The sequence below is a fragment of the Cajanus cajan genome, chromosome 1 (assembly GCF_000230855.2).
Source record: "Cajanus cajan strain Asha chromosome 1, NIPB_CcT2T_4, whole genome shotgun sequence".
In the NCBI taxonomy this organism is placed as follows: Eukaryota; Viridiplantae; Streptophyta; class Magnoliopsida; order Fabales; family Fabaceae; genus Cajanus; species Cajanus cajan.
Window position 1 is genome coordinate 79,093,260 of NC_138517.1, and position 23,652 is coordinate 79,116,911.

At 33.6% G+C, this 23,652-nt stretch overlaps 2 protein-coding genes across 3 annotated transcripts; both read left to right on the forward strand.

The window, feature by feature from the left end:
* The first annotated feature begins 1,091 nt into the window (after window positions 1-1,091).
* LOC109811439 (alpha-glucosidase) lies at window positions 1,092-5,721 on the forward strand. The gene is made up of 5 exons (XM_020375194.3): window positions 1,092-1,407; window positions 1,525-2,234; window positions 3,285-3,515; window positions 3,601-4,247; window positions 4,517-5,721. The coding sequence occupies exons 1-5, from the start codon at window positions 1,169-1,171 to the stop codon at window positions 5,414-5,416; spliced, it is 2,727 nt and encodes a 908-aa protein (XP_020230783.1). The 5' UTR covers window positions 1,092-1,168; the 3' UTR covers window positions 5,417-5,721.
* Window positions 5,722-8,349: 2,628 nt separating this feature from the next.
* LOC109811455 (NADH dehydrogenase ubiquinone complex I, assembly factor-like protein (DUF185)) lies at window positions 8,350-20,995 on the forward strand. Of its 2 annotated transcripts, none has more exons than XM_020375212.3 (14): window positions 8,350-8,470; window positions 8,588-8,649; window positions 8,738-8,849; window positions 10,593-10,675; window positions 12,562-12,627; window positions 12,955-13,055; window positions 14,170-14,288; window positions 15,984-16,024; window positions 17,973-18,061; window positions 18,268-18,445; window positions 18,524-18,640; window positions 19,279-19,323; window positions 20,265-20,393; window positions 20,502-20,995. In XM_020375212.3, the coding sequence occupies exons 1-14, from the start codon at window positions 8,416-8,418 to the stop codon at window positions 20,634-20,636; spliced, it is 1,332 nt and encodes a 443-aa protein (XP_020230801.1). In that variant the 5' UTR covers window positions 8,350-8,415; the 3' UTR covers window positions 20,637-20,995. The 2 variants fall into 2 exon arrangements, with proteins under 2 accessions (XP_020230801.1, XP_020230802.1); XM_020375213.3 differs by lacking the exon at window positions 12,955-13,055 and adding an exon at window positions 13,332-13,378.
* Window positions 20,996-23,652: the final 2,657 nt, after the last annotated feature.

Genomic DNA, 23,652 nt, shown 5'->3' on the forward strand with positions numbered 1-23,652 from the left:
AGTTTGAATTATTTGTAGGTTGAATGATAATTTCTAAACTTATAGCCAGATTAAAATTGTTTGGAAGTATAAGATAAAAGTTTGGTGAAGTTAAATCTCAACATATTTTATTATTGTATTAAAAATAAATTTTTGCATTTCAATTATTCATAAACATGCAAAAAAAAAAAAGATTTTTTTTATCACATTTATTTATTTATTTCTATGATTAATTAAAAAATTCTCAATAATTTAGTTTAATTAGATTATTATAATTACTTATTTATTTTAAGTATTGTGTCAACTCCTTGAAAAATATACTCATATTTATTATTAAATTACTTATACAAGTTGATAACTAAAAAGATAACATAGTCTTGACTAAAGCACTTGGTGAGGAGGGATAGCGTCGGTGACTAGAGCTTGTCATAGACATAGAATGTAAAAAGTTAATTAAGCCGATTTCTTATTTCATATGATGTTGTGCCCACTTGACCGAAAATGTAAAATCAGTCATGAATATTATCAAGATAATATCAACGAACTTAATCATGTAAATCATTAATAATATTGACATAACACATCGGTCAAGAAATTTAGTAAAAAAAGATAATTTTAATTATATAACAATCATGACATGATCATCGTAATAATTATTTTATTAAAGAAGAATGTGCGTATAATATAATACCAGAAAATATTACTGGAGCATTAAACTAATTTGATAGTTGGAGCCTTTTGGATAAATATTTCCCCCAAGCCAAAGTTAAGAGAGGAAATCACATCTTTTAATGTGGAATTACAAGAAGGAAGAGGAACTCTAACGAACTATCTCAATAACTAAGCTATTTCCAATAAGAAGAGGTGAGAAATGCAAATTAAAAATAGGTAGCAAAGTGAATTAAATCCGGAAAAAAAGCCGTTTCACCGAAAAATTTAAAAAATAAAAATCTAGCAAAGAGCCAAATTTCAACAAAAAGTCGAATTACATTGGCATCAAACATGATTTGGTTGTAGTAAACACACGTGGGAAAATATCGGTGGTTGGTTCCAATTCCAAAGAGTAAATGGAGTCAACTCGCCTTGCTTCCACCATCATCCTTCATTTGGTTGCCTCCTATAAGAATGATAAATCAATAGCCATCGTTTTCTATCCTTATTCACATCCACTTCAACACCAAGACAATCAATGGCTTCACGCGAGAGGACTAAAGCCACAACAACCATCATCACTCTACTCTTCTCTATCTCTCTTTCTCTTATCTTCTCCTTAGCTTCATCGTCAGAACCAGCACCAGTTGGTTATGGCTACACCATCTCAACTGTTAACAGTTATCCCATAAAGAACTCTTTAACTGCAAACCTTAATCTCATCAAACCCTCCTCTGTTTTCGGACCCGACATTCCGCATCTCTCCCTCGCTGCCAGGTAACATAACATAACAACCAATTAGTTAACGTTCTTCACTCTTGTCTTCTCCATTCATCCCATTGACTTGTCTTATTATATAATTCTGCCACATCATCTAGTTGCTGTGAATTGCAGTTTTGAGAACAAGGATAGGTTGAGAGTAAGAATCACTGACTCCAACCACCAAAGATGGGAAATTCCACAACAAGTCATTCCAAGAGACTCTTCTTCCCAATATTACCCTCTTCGCTCCCTCAATAGCCAACAAGGTTCCCAACACTCTCTCACTCTCACACATCCAGACTCAGACCTTATCTTCACTCTCCACAACACCACCCCATTTGGTTTCACGGTCTTACGCAAATCCTCCAACGATGTCCTCTTCAACGCAGCACCTGACCCTTCCAACCCCCAAACTTTTCTTGTTTTCAAAGATCAGTATTTGCAACTCTCTTCCTCTCTTCCACCACAAAGGGCATCTCTATATGGTCTCGGGGAGCACACAAAGAGGTCCTTCAAGCTGCAACCGAATGAGACCCTCACGCTGTGGAATGCAGACATAGCAAGTGCCAACGTGGATGTGAACCTTTATGGCTCTCACCCTTTTTACTTGGACGTGAGATCACCCTCCGATGATGGAAGAGTGAAGGCTGGCACCACACATGGGGTGTTGTTACTTAACAGCAATGGAATGGACATTGTCTATGCCGGTGATCGCATTACTTATAAGGTCATTGGTGGGGTCTTTGATTTGTATTTCTTCGCTGGATCCTCTCCTCAACTGGTGTTGGAGCAGTACACTGAATTCATTGGCAAGCCTGCTCCCATGCCTTATTGGTCCTTTGGTAAGTTGCATAGAATCTGTTTGGATGCAAGTTTAGAATAATTTTTGATAGCTTCTTTACTTGAAAGCTCTGAATTTTCAATAAAGAAACTCTCAAAAGTTCTTGTAAGATTGAATCCGGACAGAAACACAACATGGTACTTTGAGTTAAGTTTTACATTGCGATTGTGGTTGTACTTTTGTAGAGATCCTTGATATTGTAATTGTATGGAATTGTTGATAAATGTGATTGATCCGTGGTAAAGACTCTAACATCCTTGATGTTGCAACTAAAATTGCAGTATGGGTGGATTTTTAAAACTTTGCTTTTTGAGTCTTTGATTACATTTTTTTTCTCACTATGGTTGAAGTAAAAGAAAACAAAAGAATATAGAAGTGACAAAGCTTTGAAACTTGAAAGGACGTGTAAGTTTTTCTACAGTTCTATATTGTGTTACTGTTACATATAAAATCATTTCAATATTACTTTTAACATTACAGTTTTCGGGGTAACTGGTACTATGCCGTTGGTATAGTTGTTTACTTGTTGCTACATGAGTTTTTGGGTGAATATTGGTTCTCGTATTGTGGATACATATACCTACTGCAGATTCTTAAAGGCAGAGGAACAAGTTAAAAAAATGCTATGGCATTAAACAAAGGAAGTTGTTTATTGTTTTCTAAAATAGCAAGATTCCTTTTAGTATCAAAAATATAAATAGCAGGGGATAAAACTAAATGACCTTCTTTTCTTTTCGTTCTAGAAACTTTTAAGCATTGATAAGTGATCACATTTTTTGTTTTGAATTTTGATAGTGACGAACTTGCTACTCTGTTTCTTCCAACTCCAAGGACAAATGCATGGTTCATTGCCTCATTGAATTAAAGTTGTGTTAGTGTATCGTGTGTACTTAATGAATTTTCCTATGGTCTAGGTCACACACATCAAAATCTAACATACGGTTTGTTTTTTTTTTTTTCTTCTTCTTCTGTTCATGCTAATCCCGTAATCCGTTATATCTACTTCCCATGTTAATCCACATTATTATTATTATTATTATCTCTTGTGAAGGTTTTCATCAGTGTCGCTATGGCTACAAGAATGTAAGTGATCTCCAGGGTGTGGTTGCCAACTATGCAAAAGCAGGTATACCCCTTGAAGTTATGTGGACGGATATTGATTACATGGATGCATATAAAGATTTCACATTTGATCCCATCAACTTTCCACTGGATAAGATGAGAAGTTTTGTTAGTACTCTTCACCAAAATGGTCAGAAATATGTGCTTATCTTGGATCCAGGTATCAAACAAATCATATTCTGCTCTTAATGTTAGAGGAAACATCTGCGAATCCTTTATTAATTTGAGACAAATTTTGGAAACAGGTATCAGTGTAAATGAGACATATGCAACCTATGTTAGAGGTTTGAAGGCTGATGTCTACATAAAGAGAAATGGAGTTAATTATCTTGGTAAAGTTTGGCCGGGACCAGTTTATTACCCTGATTTTTTAAATCCTCGCAGCCAAGCTTTTTGGGGCGGGGAAATCAAATTATTTAGGGATCTTCTCCCTTTTGATGGTCTTTGGATTGACATGAATGAGTTATCTAATTTCATCACTTCTCCTCCCATTCCATCTTCTAGTCTTGATAACCCTCCCTATAAAATTAACAATAATGGAGTTCTACAATCCATTAATGACAGAACAGTCCCGGCAACATCTTTACACTTTGGTAATATCACCGAGTATAATGCCCACAATTTGTATGGACTACTAGAATCCAAAGCAACTAACAAGGCATTGGTGGATGTAACTGGTAAAAGGCCATTTGTCCTAAGTAGATCTACTTTTGTAAGTTCTGGTAAGTATACTGCACACTGGACCGGAGATAATGCTGCTACATGGAATGATTTGGCATACTCAATTCCATCGATATTAAATTCTGGGATCTTTGGAATTCCAATGGTTGGAGCAGATATATGTGGTTTTGGAGGAAATACAACTGAAGAACTTTGCCGGCGTTGGATCCAGGTAAAACTGATCCTCAATGCAGTAGCATGTTTTTTGGTGTTGCCATGAGTGTCAACTCACCGAGACTAATCTCGCTCGTAGTAATAGGGTTGTCGTTGACCAGCAATATTTTTACCTGTGGGAAATGTTATTAGATGATAAATGCTTATCTTACCTAAATATACAAAAGTCACAACTGAAAAGTACTAGTATGATTTTTGTTTTGTTGAAAATAACTACAAAAATACCGTAGCATACACATCTAACTCCTTTTATTTTCCTCAATGTAGTTGGGGGCTTTTTATCCTTTTGCAAGAGATCATTCAGAAATAAACTCCATCAGGCAAGAGCTTTACATTTGGGATTCAGTTGCAGCATCAGCTAGGAAAGTGCTTGGGCTTCGTTACCGTCTTCTCCCTTACTTATACACACTAATGTATGAAGCACATACAAAAGGGACACCCATTGCACGACCCCTTTTCTTTTCTTTCCCTGAGGATGTCGCAACATATGAAATAAACTCACAGTTTCTATTAGGTAAAGGGGTTCTGGTGTCACCTGTGCTACAATCTGGGGCAACCACTGTTGATGCATACTTTCCCAAAGGAACCTGGTTTGACCTCTTCAATGTCTCAAATTCAGTGAATGCAGAATCAGGCAAGCATGTCATTCTTGACGCTCCATCTGATCACATAAATGTGCATGTTGGGGAGGGTAATATTTTGGCCTTGCAAGGTGAAGCAATGACAACTGAAGCTGCTAGGAACACTTCATTTGAACTTGTGGTGGTAATCAGTAGCAGCAGAAATAGTTATGGACAAGTGTATTTGGATGATGGGGTGGCACTTGACATATCAGGGGTGAACGATCAGTGGACATTGGTAAACTTTTATGGCGCATTACACAACAAAAGTGTTTTTGTTACATCTAAGGTTACTAATGGAAGATTTGCTCTGGACCAAAGGTGGATCATAGACAAGGTAACTTTCTTGGGTATACCTACGCATAGGAGTTTTAATAGAATGGATTTGGCAGGGAATGAGTTGAATATTGTGAATGGAACAAGTTCAACGAGGAATGCAGTTGTGAAGTCACAATTTGATAGCTCCTCTAAGTTTGTTAATGTACAAGTCTCAAAATTGTCGCTTCTTATCGGAGAGGAATTCAAGCTGGATATTGAAATCAGGTAGACCTGTAGAAGGGTACTTTAGGACAGCAAATCCACACTAAGAATTTGTGCTTTCTTCATGGTTGCATCGTTGAGGCCCTTCATTTTACCACTGCTAAGGTTGCTATTCAGGATGTCATTTTATCAAACCACACCAACATTCATAAAATGTTATCTTTTGTATCAAATAAATGTTACAGAATAGTCTCAACATGGCTATGAAGCTCAAACATGAGAATCTGCCTATCAATAATTGGGGCGACTATTACCTAGTACTGGTGGTTGCTTATAATTTATGCCATCAAATTAGCAGTTACCTTTATTTGAGCTTCCTTGCGTCCTACTCTTAAAACTCTTCACACTCTATTCTTATTTGGCACTGGCAGTGCAATATCCACCAAACCTTATGGGTTCATTACATACCCACCAAAGCATCCTCGGATGACTGTATCTTTTTTTCTAGTAAAAATGATAATACCTCACTCCAAGAATAGAAGTTGAGAGTGTAAGTGAGCCAACCAGCATTTCTAATAAAATTTGATAGTTCATAAATGATTTGACATGTAATATGTATAGAGTAGAACATTAAGACATACGAAACTACTGTTTTTGGCACATTAAGGTGTTAAATTCATTTGTATTGCAACTTATATGAGATCTGCCAACTTATCCCAGAAACTACAAATTGCTTCTGACACCAAATCTCAGGTCCTATCCGAATAGGTTAATTAGTCTTTCGACTTCACATGATTCTCGCTTTAATTTTAAATTGTAATGTGGGATTTATACCCTACACTCAGATTTCACTCGCAACTCATAACTCACGTTCCACTTACAACTTCACTTGCAAATCACAGTTCACTTGAATTCCCGTTTACTAACCAGTGCATGAATCAGAGTATGGGTGCTAAGTAAATACGGTGAGACCTAAACTTTTTTACTCGACACATATATGATATATATTATGTATGTTTGAATACCAATTTAAAATCACATTTAATGGAAAAATATGCATTCCAAAGAAAAAAATTAAAAGTTTATAGCTTTTTTTCTGACCTCAATTAAGTTGAACTCAACGGGTTCCCAAATACATACAATATCTTTCATAGACAATACTATTGAAGACAGTTGATACACTAAATATGACTCTAAAATATATCAGATGAAAAAATAATCTGGCTTGTATTGGATTCAGAATTGATAGATAATATATATAGAAGAATACAAATGTGAAATTGGTAATTATACTCCTATAAATCAAGATTTTATTCCTGTGTCCAAGTTATTCTAATGGTAACAATTACCATATTTACATCAGGAATCATGGGGTAATTATTATTTTTCTAATACTCCCCCTCCCCCTCAAGTTAGGGAGTGAATATCAAGAACTTCCAACTTGCGTTCCATTGTAGAAAAGAGTTCCTTTCCTAATGGTTTGGTGAACACGTTAGCAATTTGCTTAGTTGAAGGAACATATTCAGTTGTGATTGAACCATCCTGAATCTTGTCGCAAATGAAGTGACAATCTCTTTCTATGTGGCAAGTTCTTTCATGAAATACTGGGTTGGCTGCAATATAAAGTGCTGCTTTGTTATCACAATACAATAATGCTGGTTTTGAGTGCAATATATGCAGATCCTTTAACAGTGATCGTAGCCAAGCAAGCTCACAACATGCACCAGTCATGGCTCTATATTCAGATCCCATTGAAGATTGTGAAACAGTTTTCTATCTTTTTGATCGCCAAGAAATTAGAGAAGATCCCAAAAACATACAATAACCTGTGGTTGATCTTCTGGATATTGTTAAACCTCCTCAATCCAAATAACAAAAAACACGCAAAGATAAATCATTTCGGGAAGGGAAAAAACACCTTGACCCGGTTGTTCTTTAGAAACAAGAATCATTCCAGTATGGTCAGAATGATGAAGAGAATATTTGTTTGTTGAATCTGCCATGATAGTGTAATAAAAATGGAAGAAAAAAAAAGACACAGAGAAGAGAGCAGATTTTGATACCATGTAAGATAAATCAGAAGATGAAAAATAATCTGGCTTGTATTTGATTCAGAATTGATATACAAATGTGAAATTGATAATTATACTCCTATTACTCAGGGAATTTATTCCTATATTCAAGTTATTCTAATGGTAACAGTTACCATATTTACATAAACAATATGGAGTAATTATTACTTTTCTAACAATTATACCATATTTGCTCTTCTCACAATCGAAATTCAAATCTTGATTCACTGGTCCTTTTTGTCTGACTCAACTACTATCAGTAAGAAAAAATATGTGATAAGGTAAATGATGTAATAAAGAAACATAAAAACAATGTTATAAAATTTATTATCTCAATAATGTAAATCTAAGCACAAAGAGTTTATTTATAATTTGTTTGGACTTATTTTATGAAATAATTACTTGCATTTGTGTGTGAGAAAATTTATAAAAATAACTTTTGATATGTTATTGAGGGTAATTTATGAAAGTAACTTTTATGAAAATAGTTTAGTCGAATCCTCTTTTCAATTATGTAAATAATTTATACGTAAATACTTACATGATGAGCATTTATTTAGTAAATGCTTAATTAAATTGCTTACCCAAACTTTGAAATGTTTAGTGGATAAATATCGAGATATACATAAAATTCAATCAAGGATAAAAAAGATTTTTATTTACCCACTTGAAAAAGAATTTTTGTTTTAGAATTTTTAATCCATTAAATAAATAATCATTGATAATAAAAAATCAATATCCCAGAATAAAAGTAACAAAAAAAATGATGATAATTAATATTAACATATTAATAGATCTTACTGTTGTTATTTTTTGGACCAAATATAAATATTTATGAAAAAAGTGCACTTCATTTAGAATTAGTGTTTTATATTTTATTTTGATATATTTTCATCAATAATTTTTATAAACATCACCTAACAAAACCCTTGAATAGAGAGGGGTTTAAGAGCAGCAAGTGCATTAGTGTGGTGTAGTTGAACTTGAACCAACCATGTTTTCTGGCACTCGCACTCGCACCCTTCCTCTCATTCCTCTCGCTTCCAAAGGTTCTCTTTCTTTTCCCTCTTTCTCTCTATCTCTCTCTCTCTCTCTCTCTCTCTCTCTCTCTCTCTCTCTCTCTTCACTCACCTAACGTCGTTTCTCTTTGGCGATTCCGAATCAAGTGTGTGCTGCTCCACATGAAGCCCTCTACTCCACCCACATTGTCGGCGATAAATCGGTTCTGGTAGGTAATCCATTCTCTTCTCATATCTTCAAAATTCCACGGCGATGCTTGTGCCGCAGCAAGTGTTGTTCCTTCATTTGTTGAGCAGGTTCGGGATTTTATTCATTCTGCACTCTACCATCCATTACATGGCTACTTCTCTCAAAGATCGGGATCCGTTGGAGTTCTTCCTAATGCTATTAAATTCAATCAGCTTCAAGGTGCCGCACTATGCATTCGTTTATATATTATTATCTCAGTTAATTGATTTTCGAGAATTAATACTGTAGTAATAGGATCAAAATTGACACGGCTAAAGTGCGTTCTCCACCTCCTTCAGGTTATTAATTGGAAATCATAGTCTAGCCTTCCCTCAATGGGTAAATTTCTTTAGAAGTACGTCGGAGAAAAAGAAAAAAAACAAAAAGAAGAAAAAGTGAATTACACTTCTCTTATAGGTTAGAATCAACTTATATACTTCAACTTTTATAGGGACCCTCTCATTTAATTTTTCCAAAAGCTAAGAAGTGTGCTTGGCAAGGCATTTGAGTTCTCCTTTGACTAGCTTATTAGATAATTTGACCAAAATAAGCTTGTTTAATACAAGAGCTTATTTTAGGAGTTTATTGCTTATTTTCATAATCTAATTGAAGTAGCTTATAGTTGTTAAGCTCTTAGTTTAATTTTTTCTCTTTTCCTTTTTATTCTTATTAATTTACTTGAAATCTTTTATTTATTTATTTTTTATCTTTTTCAATTTAGAAATCCTTTTGTATACCCTTTCATTCTCTCACTCTCATTATCAAATAAATAAACATGTCTTTATGCCATTTTATATTAATTAACTAGCTTATCAACTAATCTTACCAAACACTCTCAATTCAATTGGTTTGTTTATAAACTTCTAACTTTTCAGTTCCTAATTGTATAAGTTTTCCGTTAGCTTGTAGGCTTTCTGTTGGGATACAAACAAGTCCCACATTGTTTGTATCCCAACACTTTCAGCTAATTTATAAGCTAGTTTTACCAAACGAGGTATGTAAGTTGGTTTTGATTTATGGAAAAAGCTTGATTTTCATTTTGTTTTTTATTTTCTCCTTTTATTAGTGATTATGTAGGAGTTTATCAAAATACAGCTTTACATGAGTATTATCAATTTCATGTTTCTAACTACTGGTAACTTGAACTACCATAACAGGCAGACATTTTAGTTTCAATCTTTAGCAACCTTGGCTGTTGAGCTGTTAATTGTTGACAATTATCTAATAGCGTGCCAAAAATTTAAAAGTTTAAGCCTCACCACCAACGTTGAAACCTTAACCAAATTGGTCCAAGGTTCTATAATGTGCCTTGGATTCTGGTGGAGGAAAGTTGGAAGTTGATAAAAGTTGGGATTTCCATGACTTAAGGAAGGACAATGAGGTTGTTTCAAGAAGGAAAGGAGTAGGTAGTAGATGTGACTATGGAAATAATAGCTAGAAGGTTTTATTGGTTTGGATTACAACTTTACAAGATGCCGTGTTTTAGCTTTTTGATTTTGTTCTGGCAGAGCTGTTGCTATTGCTGCTACTGTAGCCTTCAAATAATGACATCCCTTGTTTTCTTGTCATTTATAGAAGAAAATGGAGTTAATGTTGTTTTTCTAGGCCTGAAGGAGGGTGAGTGTACTTCAACCAATTGAGAATGACCTTTTGATAGTTTTGACTTTTGACTGTCAGTTATAAATCTTTATTTAGGGGAATTGGCTTTTCAATACACTGCTTTCATGTGATTCTGTTTCAGACTGTTTGTCAATTCTCTGCATTAAAGGAAAAGCATAGAACTTTTTAAAATCCCCAGACTATTATCAATTCAGTTCAAACACTTGCTGTCAATTTAAGAAGTGGAATGACTTGATTGAACATTGGTTATAACCTTAAATTTCAGTGGTTTATATAATGTAGTAGAGTGGTGACATATTTCAGGCCGGAAAGCTTATATGAAATACTTGGATACTATTTACAAGCAGAGTGACATATCATGGTTTACACCAGTGGAACTTTTTAAGGTACACCCTCTAAAGGATAAAGATTTTCTAGTCCTTAATATGTAGAATATTGTGAATCAAAATTTGATTTTTATGGTTTTCAGTTTGGTATGGAGAAAATTGTTGTTGTGTTGTGTTTTTTTTTTTTTAATCATTTATTTAATCAAGAATTTTTAGTTTCCTTGAATGTTCAATCTTTAAGAGCTACTATTGTGGTCAAGCTCAACCTTCTTGTCAAGAAGGGGGCTGCAACAATAGGAATTGGTTTAAAGGATCAATTGGTGTCTGTTTCAGGGCTGTTGAGCATTACCTGCAAATTTGGAGTGTTAAGATGCATCTAGGGAAAGTTTAGGCAAGAATTGACTAGGGTATCAAGAGAATGAATTTTTATTGTGTCTAGCAAGATAATGAGATACCTGTATCTTATAACATTAAAGAAAACCAAGTTAAAATCTAGAAAGAGAAGAAAAATTAAGCTAGGCATCACACAAACCAGAAGGACCAAGACTGAATTACACTCGCAAAAACTACAAAACCCACAAGGAAAATTTTGACATTGAAACTAATTACAAAATTCTCTCAAGTCTCAATAACCCTGTGTATCGCTTGTCCAATTCACTGTACCATGTGCCTTGTACTGGGTTCTCTTTAAAGGTGGTCTTATAATAATAATTTAAGAAAGTTACCAGTTACATACCTACATGAACTCTGTATCTGTACACAGTACACGTATTACATACGTAGTAACTGGTTGAAAAAAGACCCTGTGGCATCCAAATAACAGAAACACAAGTGTGAATACATGATCCATAAGCAAGGAGAGAAAAATTACTATTCCCATGAAATTGACATAAAAATAATTTGATTAACAACTTCTGAATCTTAATAAGACTAAATAATATTTTTTGGAATAATACAGCAATCACCATTATCATAAATAAGACAGGAACATGATTCATCTACAGCTTGATCTTTAAGGCTTTCTTGATGCTAGTTTGTCATGCATTTGGGGGTACTTTTATCGTATTATATAGTTATATTAGAGTCTATTAGACCAAATGATTTAGAGTTTACCTACTTTTAAATTTTCCTTAATACAATTCCTAACAATCACGTATTACTCATGTAGCATGCTTAAAGACAGGTAGACCAATGTTTTATGTTTTTTTTTTTTTTTTCAATAAATGAATAATTAGGACATCAATGATTGAATTTTGCACCACATGGAGAACAGAAGGGAATTTCAATTTCAAATTTTCAATACAATGAAGAAACTTTGTTAAACCTTAAATGCTCTAACAGACTAACACTGTAGTATTCTCATTGGTATTCTTCTTGGGTCACTTATGAGTGTTACTTGCCCTACTTTTTAGAATTAAATTTATTGGGGAATGGTGAACAGGTGAAGTAGTTCTTGAAAGACTTTTGGTTGGGAGGGTTAGGTGACTGGAAAACACATTAGACCAAGAATTACTGGTGCCTCTTATTTGATAGTATAATGCATAACTATGGCATTTCATTAATTCATTCTATTAATTGAAAACTACAATCTGCAAAATTTTCATGGATTGCAACAGAAATCTTAAATATCCTCCTTTTCTTTCAATTTAAAGAATCTGTTGGACAGTATATTTTGGGATATTCTAGTCTACCCTTTTATAGGGTGGATTTTATCATTGGAATCTAAATGCAAAGGCACATATTGGACATGAGAACTTTGGTGTGCAATTTTTCAGAATTTGTACATGTATTTTTCTTGGGAATATCAAAATATAATAAAACTAGTTTCTGGTGATTGAAACAGATGTGGAATCTAAAAAATATTTTTTTTAATAAATTTTTTCAATCATGTATGCCAATGCAGTGTTTTAACTCTCTTATGTTTATTTATTTATTTACTTTTGTAGCCTTGGTATGCTCATGCTATTGCTGAAGCCATCATGCGCACTGCAAACTTCTCTGTTCCTCTAAAAGTAAGTGTATTGCAGTCTTTTTTGCGTATGAGCTTTGTTTCTTGCCTAGGCTCCTCTGGCCTTTTTCCTCAAACTAGATTTCTCTCTTCATCCAGCAGCTGGGCTGTGAAAGCCCAGCATTATGCTGCTATTCTGCACTGAACCACTTATTAGATAATATTTCAGTTCTACTTCTATATAAGTATGTTTCATGCCTTTTTATTATCTCTTTAGGCCTCATCCTCTTTTTGATAATAATCTGGTTGGCATCATAAATTTATAAACACTGGCTGTTACTTTTTATTACTTCAGTCAGTAGTTTGATACTATCCTCTAATTTGCAATCAGATATATGAAATTGGTGGTGGATCTGGAACTTGTGCCAAGGGTATAATGGATTACATAATGTTGAATGCTCCTGCAAAAGTTTATAACAGTATGACTTACACGTACGTGCAGCCAATATAATTTATATTTTATTATAATTTATAAAGCCAAATTATAATGTTAGACACAGTTTTTAATTATTTTGTTATGATAGTGGGCTGTGCTTATATTTTCTGTGCCTCAATTTTCCATGTAATTCATTTTTCTGTCTTACATAATTCTCTCATTAGTAACTAACTTGTATTTAGGGCCATTCTTTAATTTTTGGACTTTTACTTTCTTTGGAAATTAGCTAGCTGTATCCCTTTTGATTTTACTTGATTCTATTATATTCCCAGGTGATTCAGACAGGAGGGTTTGGACCAATTCTGCTGGTAGTTTTCCTGTAATTATTCTCTCAATTTCTGATGCACTCTCCTAACCTTAACAGTGTGTTTGGTTCAAAGGAGGGAAGCCCTGGGGGGAAATAGAGGGGAGGGAAGGGAAAGAGGGGTCCCTTTGTTTTGTTTGATTTAAGAGAAGTGGAAGGGAAGAGAGGGAAATGTCACCTTGTTTGGTTTGCAGGAGATGGAAGAGAGAATATGGGTAATATACTGTTATACCCTTATTAATAGTAATAGCCGAGATAAGAGATAAAATAAAATATATAGGTAATTTAGTCCATATGGTCTAAAAATTACAAATTACTTTGCCTAGCAGAAGCAAAAATGGGAGGGGGCGGGATTTTAGTTTAGCCCTCTCATTTTCCCTCCCCTCCCCTTCAAAATTTTGAATCAAACAAGGTAAAATTAAAAAAATCTCTCCCTTCCCCTCTACTTCCCTTGAACCAAACACACTATATAGGCTCCTTATCAAATTTAAACAAAACCTTTTGGAAGTTCAAAGTTCCTTCTGCAGTCAAATCTTATGTTTGAGCATCCGTACTTAAGTATATAAATTATAAATGACACTGTAAATTTATAGATCTCATGCTGCTTTTTCTCCTGATAAATGTGTTGTGTACATTTGATTGTAAATTTGGTGTTTTATCTTATTAATGTTTGAATTAGTTGTATATTAGTCTTATGAATCAATTGAATTGGAGTAGATTCATTACTTTAGTAAATTTGTGTTGTGTACCTATCTTTCATTGAAATCATATGATTCACATCTGTAGTGTCGTGTTTCTAATTACAGCTCAGTTGAGATTAGTCCTTCACTTGCTGAGGTGCAAAGGGAAACTGTTGGTGAAGTGCGCAGCCATATACCGAAGTTCAGGGTGGAATGTCGTGATGCTGCTGACCGGAGTGGATGGGGTAGACTGCTATTATAATTCTGCAGAATTACATAAATTATGTTGAGGCTTCTAAAAGTTATTAAGAATAAAGATTAAGCTACCCTACAGTGGGGCCTTTCATAAATTATTAACATAGGTTGTAAGAAAATGCTACAAACAAGGGGTTAGTGGAAGGCAATGAATTTGCACCTATCACGTGCAATCTCTTCTAGCTATCAGCCCATCAAAGTTTCCTTCTAGACAAAACTATTTGGAAATTGAAAGACCCGAGTCTATTCTTCAGTTGACAGCTGTACTTAATTAATTAGTCTTCATGTATTTGAGGTCATAGTGAAATTAGTGTCTGGATGTATACAAATAAGCGATAAATCAAATATAATCCGATGCAATTTTTTTTTCTCTTTATAATTTTGGGAGATATTCACATGGCATTTATTTAATTTGACTTACCATTGCATCATTTTGTTTTTCTTATCTTTTTTTCTTAGTTAGTTAATGTATATACTATTATGCTATTTATGTCTCATATTATTATTGCTGAGGGTGAGCCTTGGTGCAATGGTTATGTTGCTGCATTGTGACTTGAAGGCCATGGGTTCAAATCTTGGAAATGACCTCTCTACTTGTAGGACACTCGTGCACTGGGCCTATTGTGCATCCCCTTTTATTAGTATTATTATTATTATCAGAAAATGACAACAGCAATAAAATAATAAATATCTCTTATTTTCCAGAGCCATACCATGAGTGCTACAAGGATATACCTATTTTTACCACATTTTGTTATATCTATCATCTCCATTCTTTACTTTATTCTCCTATTCCCCATCTCTCTGGTGTTCAGGGTCCTATTTTTTTTTTTTTTTTTTTATCAATATTTTCTTTGTTAATGCTACAGGAATGCATAAAATGGAACCACTTTATGATTCCTCGTGTCTTTTCAAATGTTAATTTGTATACAAGGATATGGAATGATGTTTATTCTTGGGGTACATTGTTGTGAAGGAGGGGAGGAGATAGTGAACATTGATAAGTTGAATGGGTGATGGTGACTCTAGATGCTTGACAATCTTGATGTTTTTCTGTTCACAATGTGTATTACTATGCGATATTGATTATTATTATATATTAGTATTAGAGATAATTGTCATCCTTTGTACTGTACTTTTCTTTTTCTTCCTCTGTTTTGGGCTTTGGTTAGTGCCTTAGTGGTCTGGCCCAGCTTATCAGGTGGCCCATAGTCATCTTTCATCTATAAATAGATGGTTTCTATCAGTTATAACTAACTAACAGAATTAATAATACAGTTCATTTTCAGTTACATGAATCATTATCTCTCTCTTAATTATATCAGTTCTTAAAACCTAGAGCACTACTTATTTATACTCATCATACTCCTAATTAAATAAGAAACATGGTAACTAATCCAAAAAATAATGAGGAAATAGGGAAACTAATCTTGAAAGAAAATACAAGATATGATCAAGATGGTAGTGAATATTTTCACATATTCTAACGACACCAATTGGCTGTTCTAGGCTGATAGTATTATTATGGTTACATGGAGTTCTATTGTATACCTATTTTGCCAGTAGAAGTAAATTTTTCTTAAACTTCGGAGCTCCAATTTTGGAGATGTTTGGGGGCTTCTTTGGAGTGTATTTAAGATAAGTTTATGAAGTAATGCTAATACCATTGTTCCCTCCTTTTACAGGGCATGTGGAGCAACAACCATGTTGGGTAATAATGCTTGAGGTGTGTTTTATAATTGAGATGCTTTTATGTCCTCCAGTTCAAATATTTTTCCCAATAAAGAAAAAGGACGTCAACTTGTTTTTGATTTAATTTCTAAGGATACAGACTTCTGGGTTTTATTATCGTTCAATTCTTCACACTATTCCATTGCCAGTCTATATCAATATTATCACCAGTTGGCTTTACCATAGAAGAGGAAGAACTGCTTTATGATTGATGGCCGTAGGGAGGACTCAATCTGTCTAGGTAATTGTAAAAAAAGAATAGCTGGTAACAAGGAATCAAGGAATTGATGGAAGAGGGAAAAAAGGGACAGGAATAACATAACAGAACACTAGGGGAAAAAAATAAAAATCAACTAATTTATTACCAAAACATGCTCAGAAGTGAGTGACCTATGAACATAGAGAAAGAAGGGAGCAAAATGAACAAGGTCAAGTAAACAAACTACTGTGTTACAGATATACTGGGACTGCACCTTATTGGCTGAAGGAGAAGGAACTGCATATGAAACTGGTTGAGGACTTGTTGCTGAGCTGCATGAGAAATAGAGTTACAGAGTATAGAGCTACATGCAGGGCTGACTATTGATTAAAGTGTAAAAGGCCAAAACAAGGTTGAAGGATAGCAGTGTTACTGAGTATGCCTTAATATTTGTTTAAACCATAGTTGTTAATCTTGGATACCAGTGCTTAGTGGCCAATTCTGAAAACGATACAGTGGGATGCAGGATGGTTATGTTAAAATGTTATAATTATAATACAAACGGAATAATTTATACTACACAAAATTCCCAAAAATATTTTTTTAAAGAAATTCATGATAAATAATAACTCAATTTACACACAGTCGCCATCAATCTAGGAGCAGTAAAACCATAGTGAAGTAAAAAAAATGGACGGTGTTGGTGAAATTAATAGAAAAAGAACATAACAAATTAGATAAAAATTAATAGAATATGAACTGGGAAGTCTAAAGGTAGAAGAATAGAACATGGGAAAAAATGTTGTAAAGTGTGAAGGAACAGAGGTAAAAACAAAGCTAACATTTTGTGGAATGGTCAAGGAAGAAGGGTTTCAAATCCTATTATTTTTCTGAAGCAAATAATGCATTAAAAAATGGGGAGAAATTACATTTTGTACAGTTAAAAAGCTCTAAACAAAATTGTTTTTGGGGGTAAAAATATGTTTTTGATGCCTATATCATGGTAGTGTGTGTTGCTATAGTGCATAAAAGCCACTATTTTTGCTGCAGTGGCCGCTATTGAAAACCACTCCTCTATTTGAAACCTGTAGCAAGCCGCCCTGGGCTGCTTTGCTACTCTGCAATGGGGCACTACTGACTACTATGGTTTCAACAGAGCAAGCTGCTGAGATGCTTGACTTTCAATGTGATTTCAAATGCCTAAATTAGTTTGTAGATTTTGATGAACCTAAAAGCACCTGATTTGGTGCAGGCCATTTTATGATGCTGGGTTTTAGCAAGGTTAGGGAATTGGGCTGCCTGTAATCTAGTGGTTGTTGGCTGCTATTGCAGCACTCTGAGCTGCTATTAGTGAAATGGTCTGCCTTGAGCATTCAGCCATTCAGGTGTGGTCACATGTTGCTTCACTTCACTCATGTATGTATGATAATGGCCAATATTGGGAACCCTGCCAACTAGTATGTTCTCTAAAAGTTCAAGCAGGTACCATTTGACAGTTTTTGGCATTAAAACTCTTGTGCTGGTAGTTCTCCTTTCGAAGCTAAGATCTGGCATTTGGCCATCTGCCATTGTCAAATGCATCATAAAAAAAAATATTGAATCAATCATTCAATTGTGTGTGCTTTGGTAAGAACCTAGATATTAAATGTTGCTGACTAGAAATGATCTTCTGCCCCTTTGTTTGTCATTAATGTTGTATTATTATTATTTAGATATTTCACAACAATTATTATACTTCTTGTAGGTTCTTGATAATCTTCCACATGATCTCATCTATGCAGAGAATCAAATTTCCTCATGGATGGAAGTCTGGGTTGAGAGACAACATGACCGGTAAGTCTCAGCTATGTGTGTAGGTGCTAATCATACTGATGCACATACACCATTACACATTCTAGTGCTTCATTAGGTAGTAGCTACCACAAAATAAAAAGGAAGATATTTTTACTTTAAGTGATTATTAAGTCATAACATTATTCCATGGCCTTTATACAACATAATTGAGAATTACACCACCAACCAATTTCTACCTTTAATAGAGGAACAATTGGCGAGTTATACAAGCCATTGCAAGATTCACTAATTACACGTTGTGCTGAGATCATGGACTTGGATGAAATCAAAGCAACTCACAGCACTACTGTATCTACTCTGAAAAGCCTTTGGTCTAAGGTTAACCCAAAACCGCGTAGATGTTGGCTACCCACTGGTTGCTTGGTAAGAGTCTCTTAAATATGCCATAAGTCTGATATATAAATTGATTATTGCATTTGTCATCCCTTCACACTTTTTCAGAAATTACTTGAGGTTCTCCATGAGGTGTTACCAAAGATGTCTTTGATTGCTTCTGATTTCAGCTACCTGCCTGATGTGAAGATACCTGGTGAAAGAGCTCCCTTGGTTTCAACTAAAGTATATTCTTGTTAAACTTTTCTCGAACAATACTGCAGTTATCTGTTTTCTCATGTAAACTTTAGAGTGAAGTTCTTATGCAAGAGTCCTTAAATGGAGTCTTTTAATCCATTTGCTTTATGTATTAAGATAAGATCATTATATCTACTCTGTTACGTGTGAGATGATTGAGAAGCAATGTCCACTATAAGATCATTATTTCATTCTGTATAGCCGCTCATACAATGTCAAGTGTGTAAGAGCAGCTATATTTGTGTAACTTTTTTACATTAACTGCTCCGTAACGATCTAGTAATCAGAATGAGAGTACAAAAGACTCTATACTCCCAGAACCATTTTTTACCTCGCCAATCTAGGTACTGTACTTTGTTATGGCTAAGCTATTGCCATATTAACATACTAGCCCGTGGAGGAATATTCATTCAGAAAACAGATTATTTATGTTATATACATGTTGATAACCCAGCTCTGCTTATTCTATCTAATGAATTCTGTCAATGATTTGAAGGATGCGTATACTGAGATCCTTATTTATTATCATCTGTAGAAGTCACAATGTGTTTTATTCCTTTATAAAATAGAAGCTTTTAATCTGTATTGATAATCTTAATTAACAGCGTTTTCCTTGTAAATGGCAGAAAGATGGGAGCAGCTGGGATTATGATAATTATATGGAGGCAAAGGTTCAGTTTACGATTAGCTTCTTTCCTTTTCAATTTATTTTCCTTATTCTCACTCTTATTCACTTCATCTGGTGCCGTACATGATTAGAGGATACTCTATTTGTAGCTAGAGGCAATCTTGGTTAAATTTAATACTATGATTTATTTAGTAAATTATGCTGAAGCATTCATGATTTGGTAACTGTAATGACTATAAAAGCTGTTGAACATTGGCAATTTGAACTTACCAGAAGTTTTAAATTTAATAATTTTATTCAGTGATAATAATAAAAAAAGTACTCTTAACTTATCAGGCGGCTTCTTTTGTTTGTTTAATAATAGACTGTATGACCTAGAACCTTTCCTTTTTTGCACGTTAGAGTAATTTATTGGTATTAATACTTGCAGCCTTTTGTCAAGCAGATCCTGAAAATTAAGTTACAAGGAACGATCTAAAGTACAAACATATATTTCCTTAGAATAAACTTAAAAGGTTGTTGGATCCCTTGATAGTATAATAATAGCAAGGGCCTGATTCATCAGGAGGATAAATAGCGTGATAAAATTTAAATTGCAATCCAATAATATTTTTCTTTAGATTATTTAGATTCATTGTTTTCATAATTTTTCTCTCATGTTAGATGCACCGATGTTTTAACATTATCCTCATGATTGACCTGTCTCTTTATAATCACTAGTGCTTCAAAAGTTCAGAGTTATAATTGTTGAGCATCTTGGTTAATAATATCGTTATTAATTGTTTCCCGATCTTTTTGTTGCATTCACTTACAAGTTGCAACAAGAAACTATTTAAGCTAAATCATCATCTGTAGTTACTTCACAGGAGTACAAAACTGTTATGCACGCTGTCTTGTACAAGTGATGATCTTTTCATAGAACAATTTCTTCCTGAAATTCTGGAAATAAATGATTGTACTAAAGTTTGTGTTTATCTTTTGCAGGGTGATGCTGATATATTTTTTCCTACAGACTTCTGGCTCTTGGAACGAATTGATCATTATTGTTCTGGGTGGCTAAAACTTCATGGTGACCACTCATCGAAAAAAGGAAAGAAAAGGAGAACAATTACAGTAAGTTCTATCGTTTCTATTTATCTGTTGATTCAATACCAGATGTGCTTTGCTTCAAGTTCTCAGCAACTTAATGTTCTCTAGCTTAATGGTTTATATTTGATGTAGCTGGAGACATCATCTTTTATGGAGGAGTTTGGTTTGCCCACAAAAACGAGAACCAAGGATGGATACAACCCACTCTTGGATGACTTCAAGAATACCAAATTTTATCTTAGTGTCCCGACACACAATATTAAGTAGATAATCATACTTGATACAAGTACTTGCATTCACAAGAACGTGCCATAGGAGTTTATTGAGATTATATATGTTCCGCGTGTATACCATAACCCATTATTTCATGGTCTGAGCATAAGTGAGTTTCAAGAGTATAACGTGGTCATATATTGTTGATGGACAATTTTGCTTTGGACATGTGGTCCTCTTCTCTGAAGCCAGAAATTGCTTGATTTAATTGTAAGATAGACATTTTTACGTAGGTTTTAGAATAACACGACTTGTAAAGATCTTACATTTTGTTCTGTAGTATTTGATAATACTTTGTACTGTACACCGCAAGTTTTCTCTATCAAGTAATAATAAGCTTTTGTCGAGAGAAATTTGGCAATAAGAGTGAATGAATGGGATGCGGTAAGCAGATGGAGGAAGGGCCGGACTGAACGGTTTAATTAGTGATCTATTGTTTCGATTTTTGATCCATTGATTCATTGATTTAATGATTGGTTCGATTTAATGATCGGTTCGATTTTTAAAGGTTATCATTTACGGCCTTTGACAACAGACTTTTTGTTCCTCCTCTTTTCATTGTTCCCCATTGTCTAAGAATAGGGCTGAGAATGTCATCGTTAACCACCGTGAAACATCGTTGTTGACAAATTAGCCTTGATCTTCTCTATATCTACAATGTGCACAACAACAATGGTAGATGACTGATAAGTTCTACGATGGAGTGCAGGTGATGAAGTGTGACAGTAGAGTACGGAAGTTTGAATGTGCCTCTGTTCTCGCACCCCCTTCGCAAACTCCGCTTCTCCCTCTTCAACAAACTCCACTATATCTCTATCACACCATGCACAACAAAGTCCACACCCTACCTCACACAAGATCTGTGACTCGGACACCATTTGTGTTAGCAGAGGTGGGTTGATCTTCCCCACCTACGACGAGTTTGTGACGGTGCCTGGGACATGGTAGTGGTTTTGTGGCAGTTAACGGTGGTGATGGTGGTGTCGCTACAAAAGAGAACACTTTTTCTTTTTTTCTAGCCCAACAAAGTCATTCTAGTTGGGCTACTGTTGTGACGAGTATTAATGGTAGGAAGACTAATATAATAAGGGCTTAATTCTGTTTTATTCTTTTATAATTACTTAATTGACCAATTTTAATCTTTTAAATATTGTAATTTTGTCTCCTGATTAGTTAAATAATTTTAGTTAAATATTCATAATTATACGGTTTTAGATTCTCAAATATTGTAATAATATAACTTTTTTTTTAATCTATTTAAGTTACATATATTATATTTTTATTTATGTATTAAATAATATATATTTCTTATAATATAGGTAATTTAAATAGATAAAAAAATTGTATAATTGTGATACTTAAGAGACTAAAATTGTACAATCATGAATACTTGAAGGATTAAAATTACTTAATTAAAATTCGAGATCAAAATTATATAATTATATTACTTAAAAATTAAAATTATTTAATTAAAATATGAAGAATTAAAATCACATAATTGTTATACTGATGAAAAAAACGCATTTAAGTATATAATAAATTAAAAAGTAATGGAAGGGATACTTGGGCTATTGTTGGAATAGGACTAGTGGCGGGAAGACTTGTGTCAATTTATATGTTTGGACTGAAATTGATTTTATATAATTAATTTTGACTGAAATTGATTTCAAAATAAAATGATTTGTGTTTAAAAGTTTTTATCATGAAAGTAAGTTTGATGTAAAACTTGGTATAAATTTTTGTTTGGGTTTGGATGAGCATTTTAAATGAAATTGAGTTTGTAAAATTAAATTTGCTTAAGATTGATTTTAAACTTAAGTAATTTATATTTGGATATTTTTATCCTGAAAACAAGTTTGCTACAAAAATTAATTAGTGTAAATTTTCGATCTAATGCGAAACTAGTTTTTATGACTTCTAGTTAATTTTAAATTTTGAGGCAAAATCAATTTTACCTATTCTTAACCAAATGCCATATATATATATATATATATATATATATATATATATATATATATATATATATATATATATATATATAATTGTCAAAACGGGCCAACCCGGCCCATGTGGGCTGGCCCACCTTGACCCACTTTAAAAATGAGCCAACCCCACTTTTAATTTTTTCAAAAAAATTTGGCCTGGCCCGGCCCACCACGGGTTGGTGGGTTATACGGGCCAGCTCACCAGCCCACCAAAAATTTTAAAAAAAAATTATCAACAAAATTCAAAATTTTAAATTAATTATAAATTAACATAATAGTCATAAAATTAGAATTATTAATAGTCATAAGTCATAACTCATTATACAAAATTAAATACAAATCATGATAAAACTTAAAAGTCTAAAAAATTTTAATATCCCATCATACAAAATTAACTACAAATCATACTTAAATTTTTATTGCAAAAAAAAAATGGTGGGTTTGTGGGCTACCCGGTCCACCATGGATTCAGCCCGGGTGGGCCGGGTCAAAGTGGGTCGTGTTGAGATATATTCACCTACTATATATATTTTTTTTTACCAAAATTACATTTTATTGGAAGTAAAATCAATTTTGATTATGTCCAATGTGAACCAAACACTTAATAATTTACTTGCCAGTAGTTTTATAGCTTTACAAAAGATCAATAATAAACGTCAATTCTAAATAGTTGGATTAGGGTTGAAAGAAAAGCTAAAAGTAAAAGAAATAAAAGGCAGAAATTGATAGATATGATAAGAGATATGATGAAAAAGAAAGGGACAAATAGGATTGAAAATGAGTTGAGTTAAATTGAATACGGTTGAGTTCAAATTAACTTAATATATATAGTTCAATTCGAGTTTGACATAAACTTTTTTTTTTCCAGCTTAAACTTGATTCGATTCAAGCTTGTTAGCAATTCGATTTAACTCATTAGCTTGAATCACATGAACCAAGACTCAATTTTTTTTCTTCAAATTTTATACATTTCAAAATTTTAATTTAATAATATTTTAGATAAAATAATTGTTTGATTTTTTTAA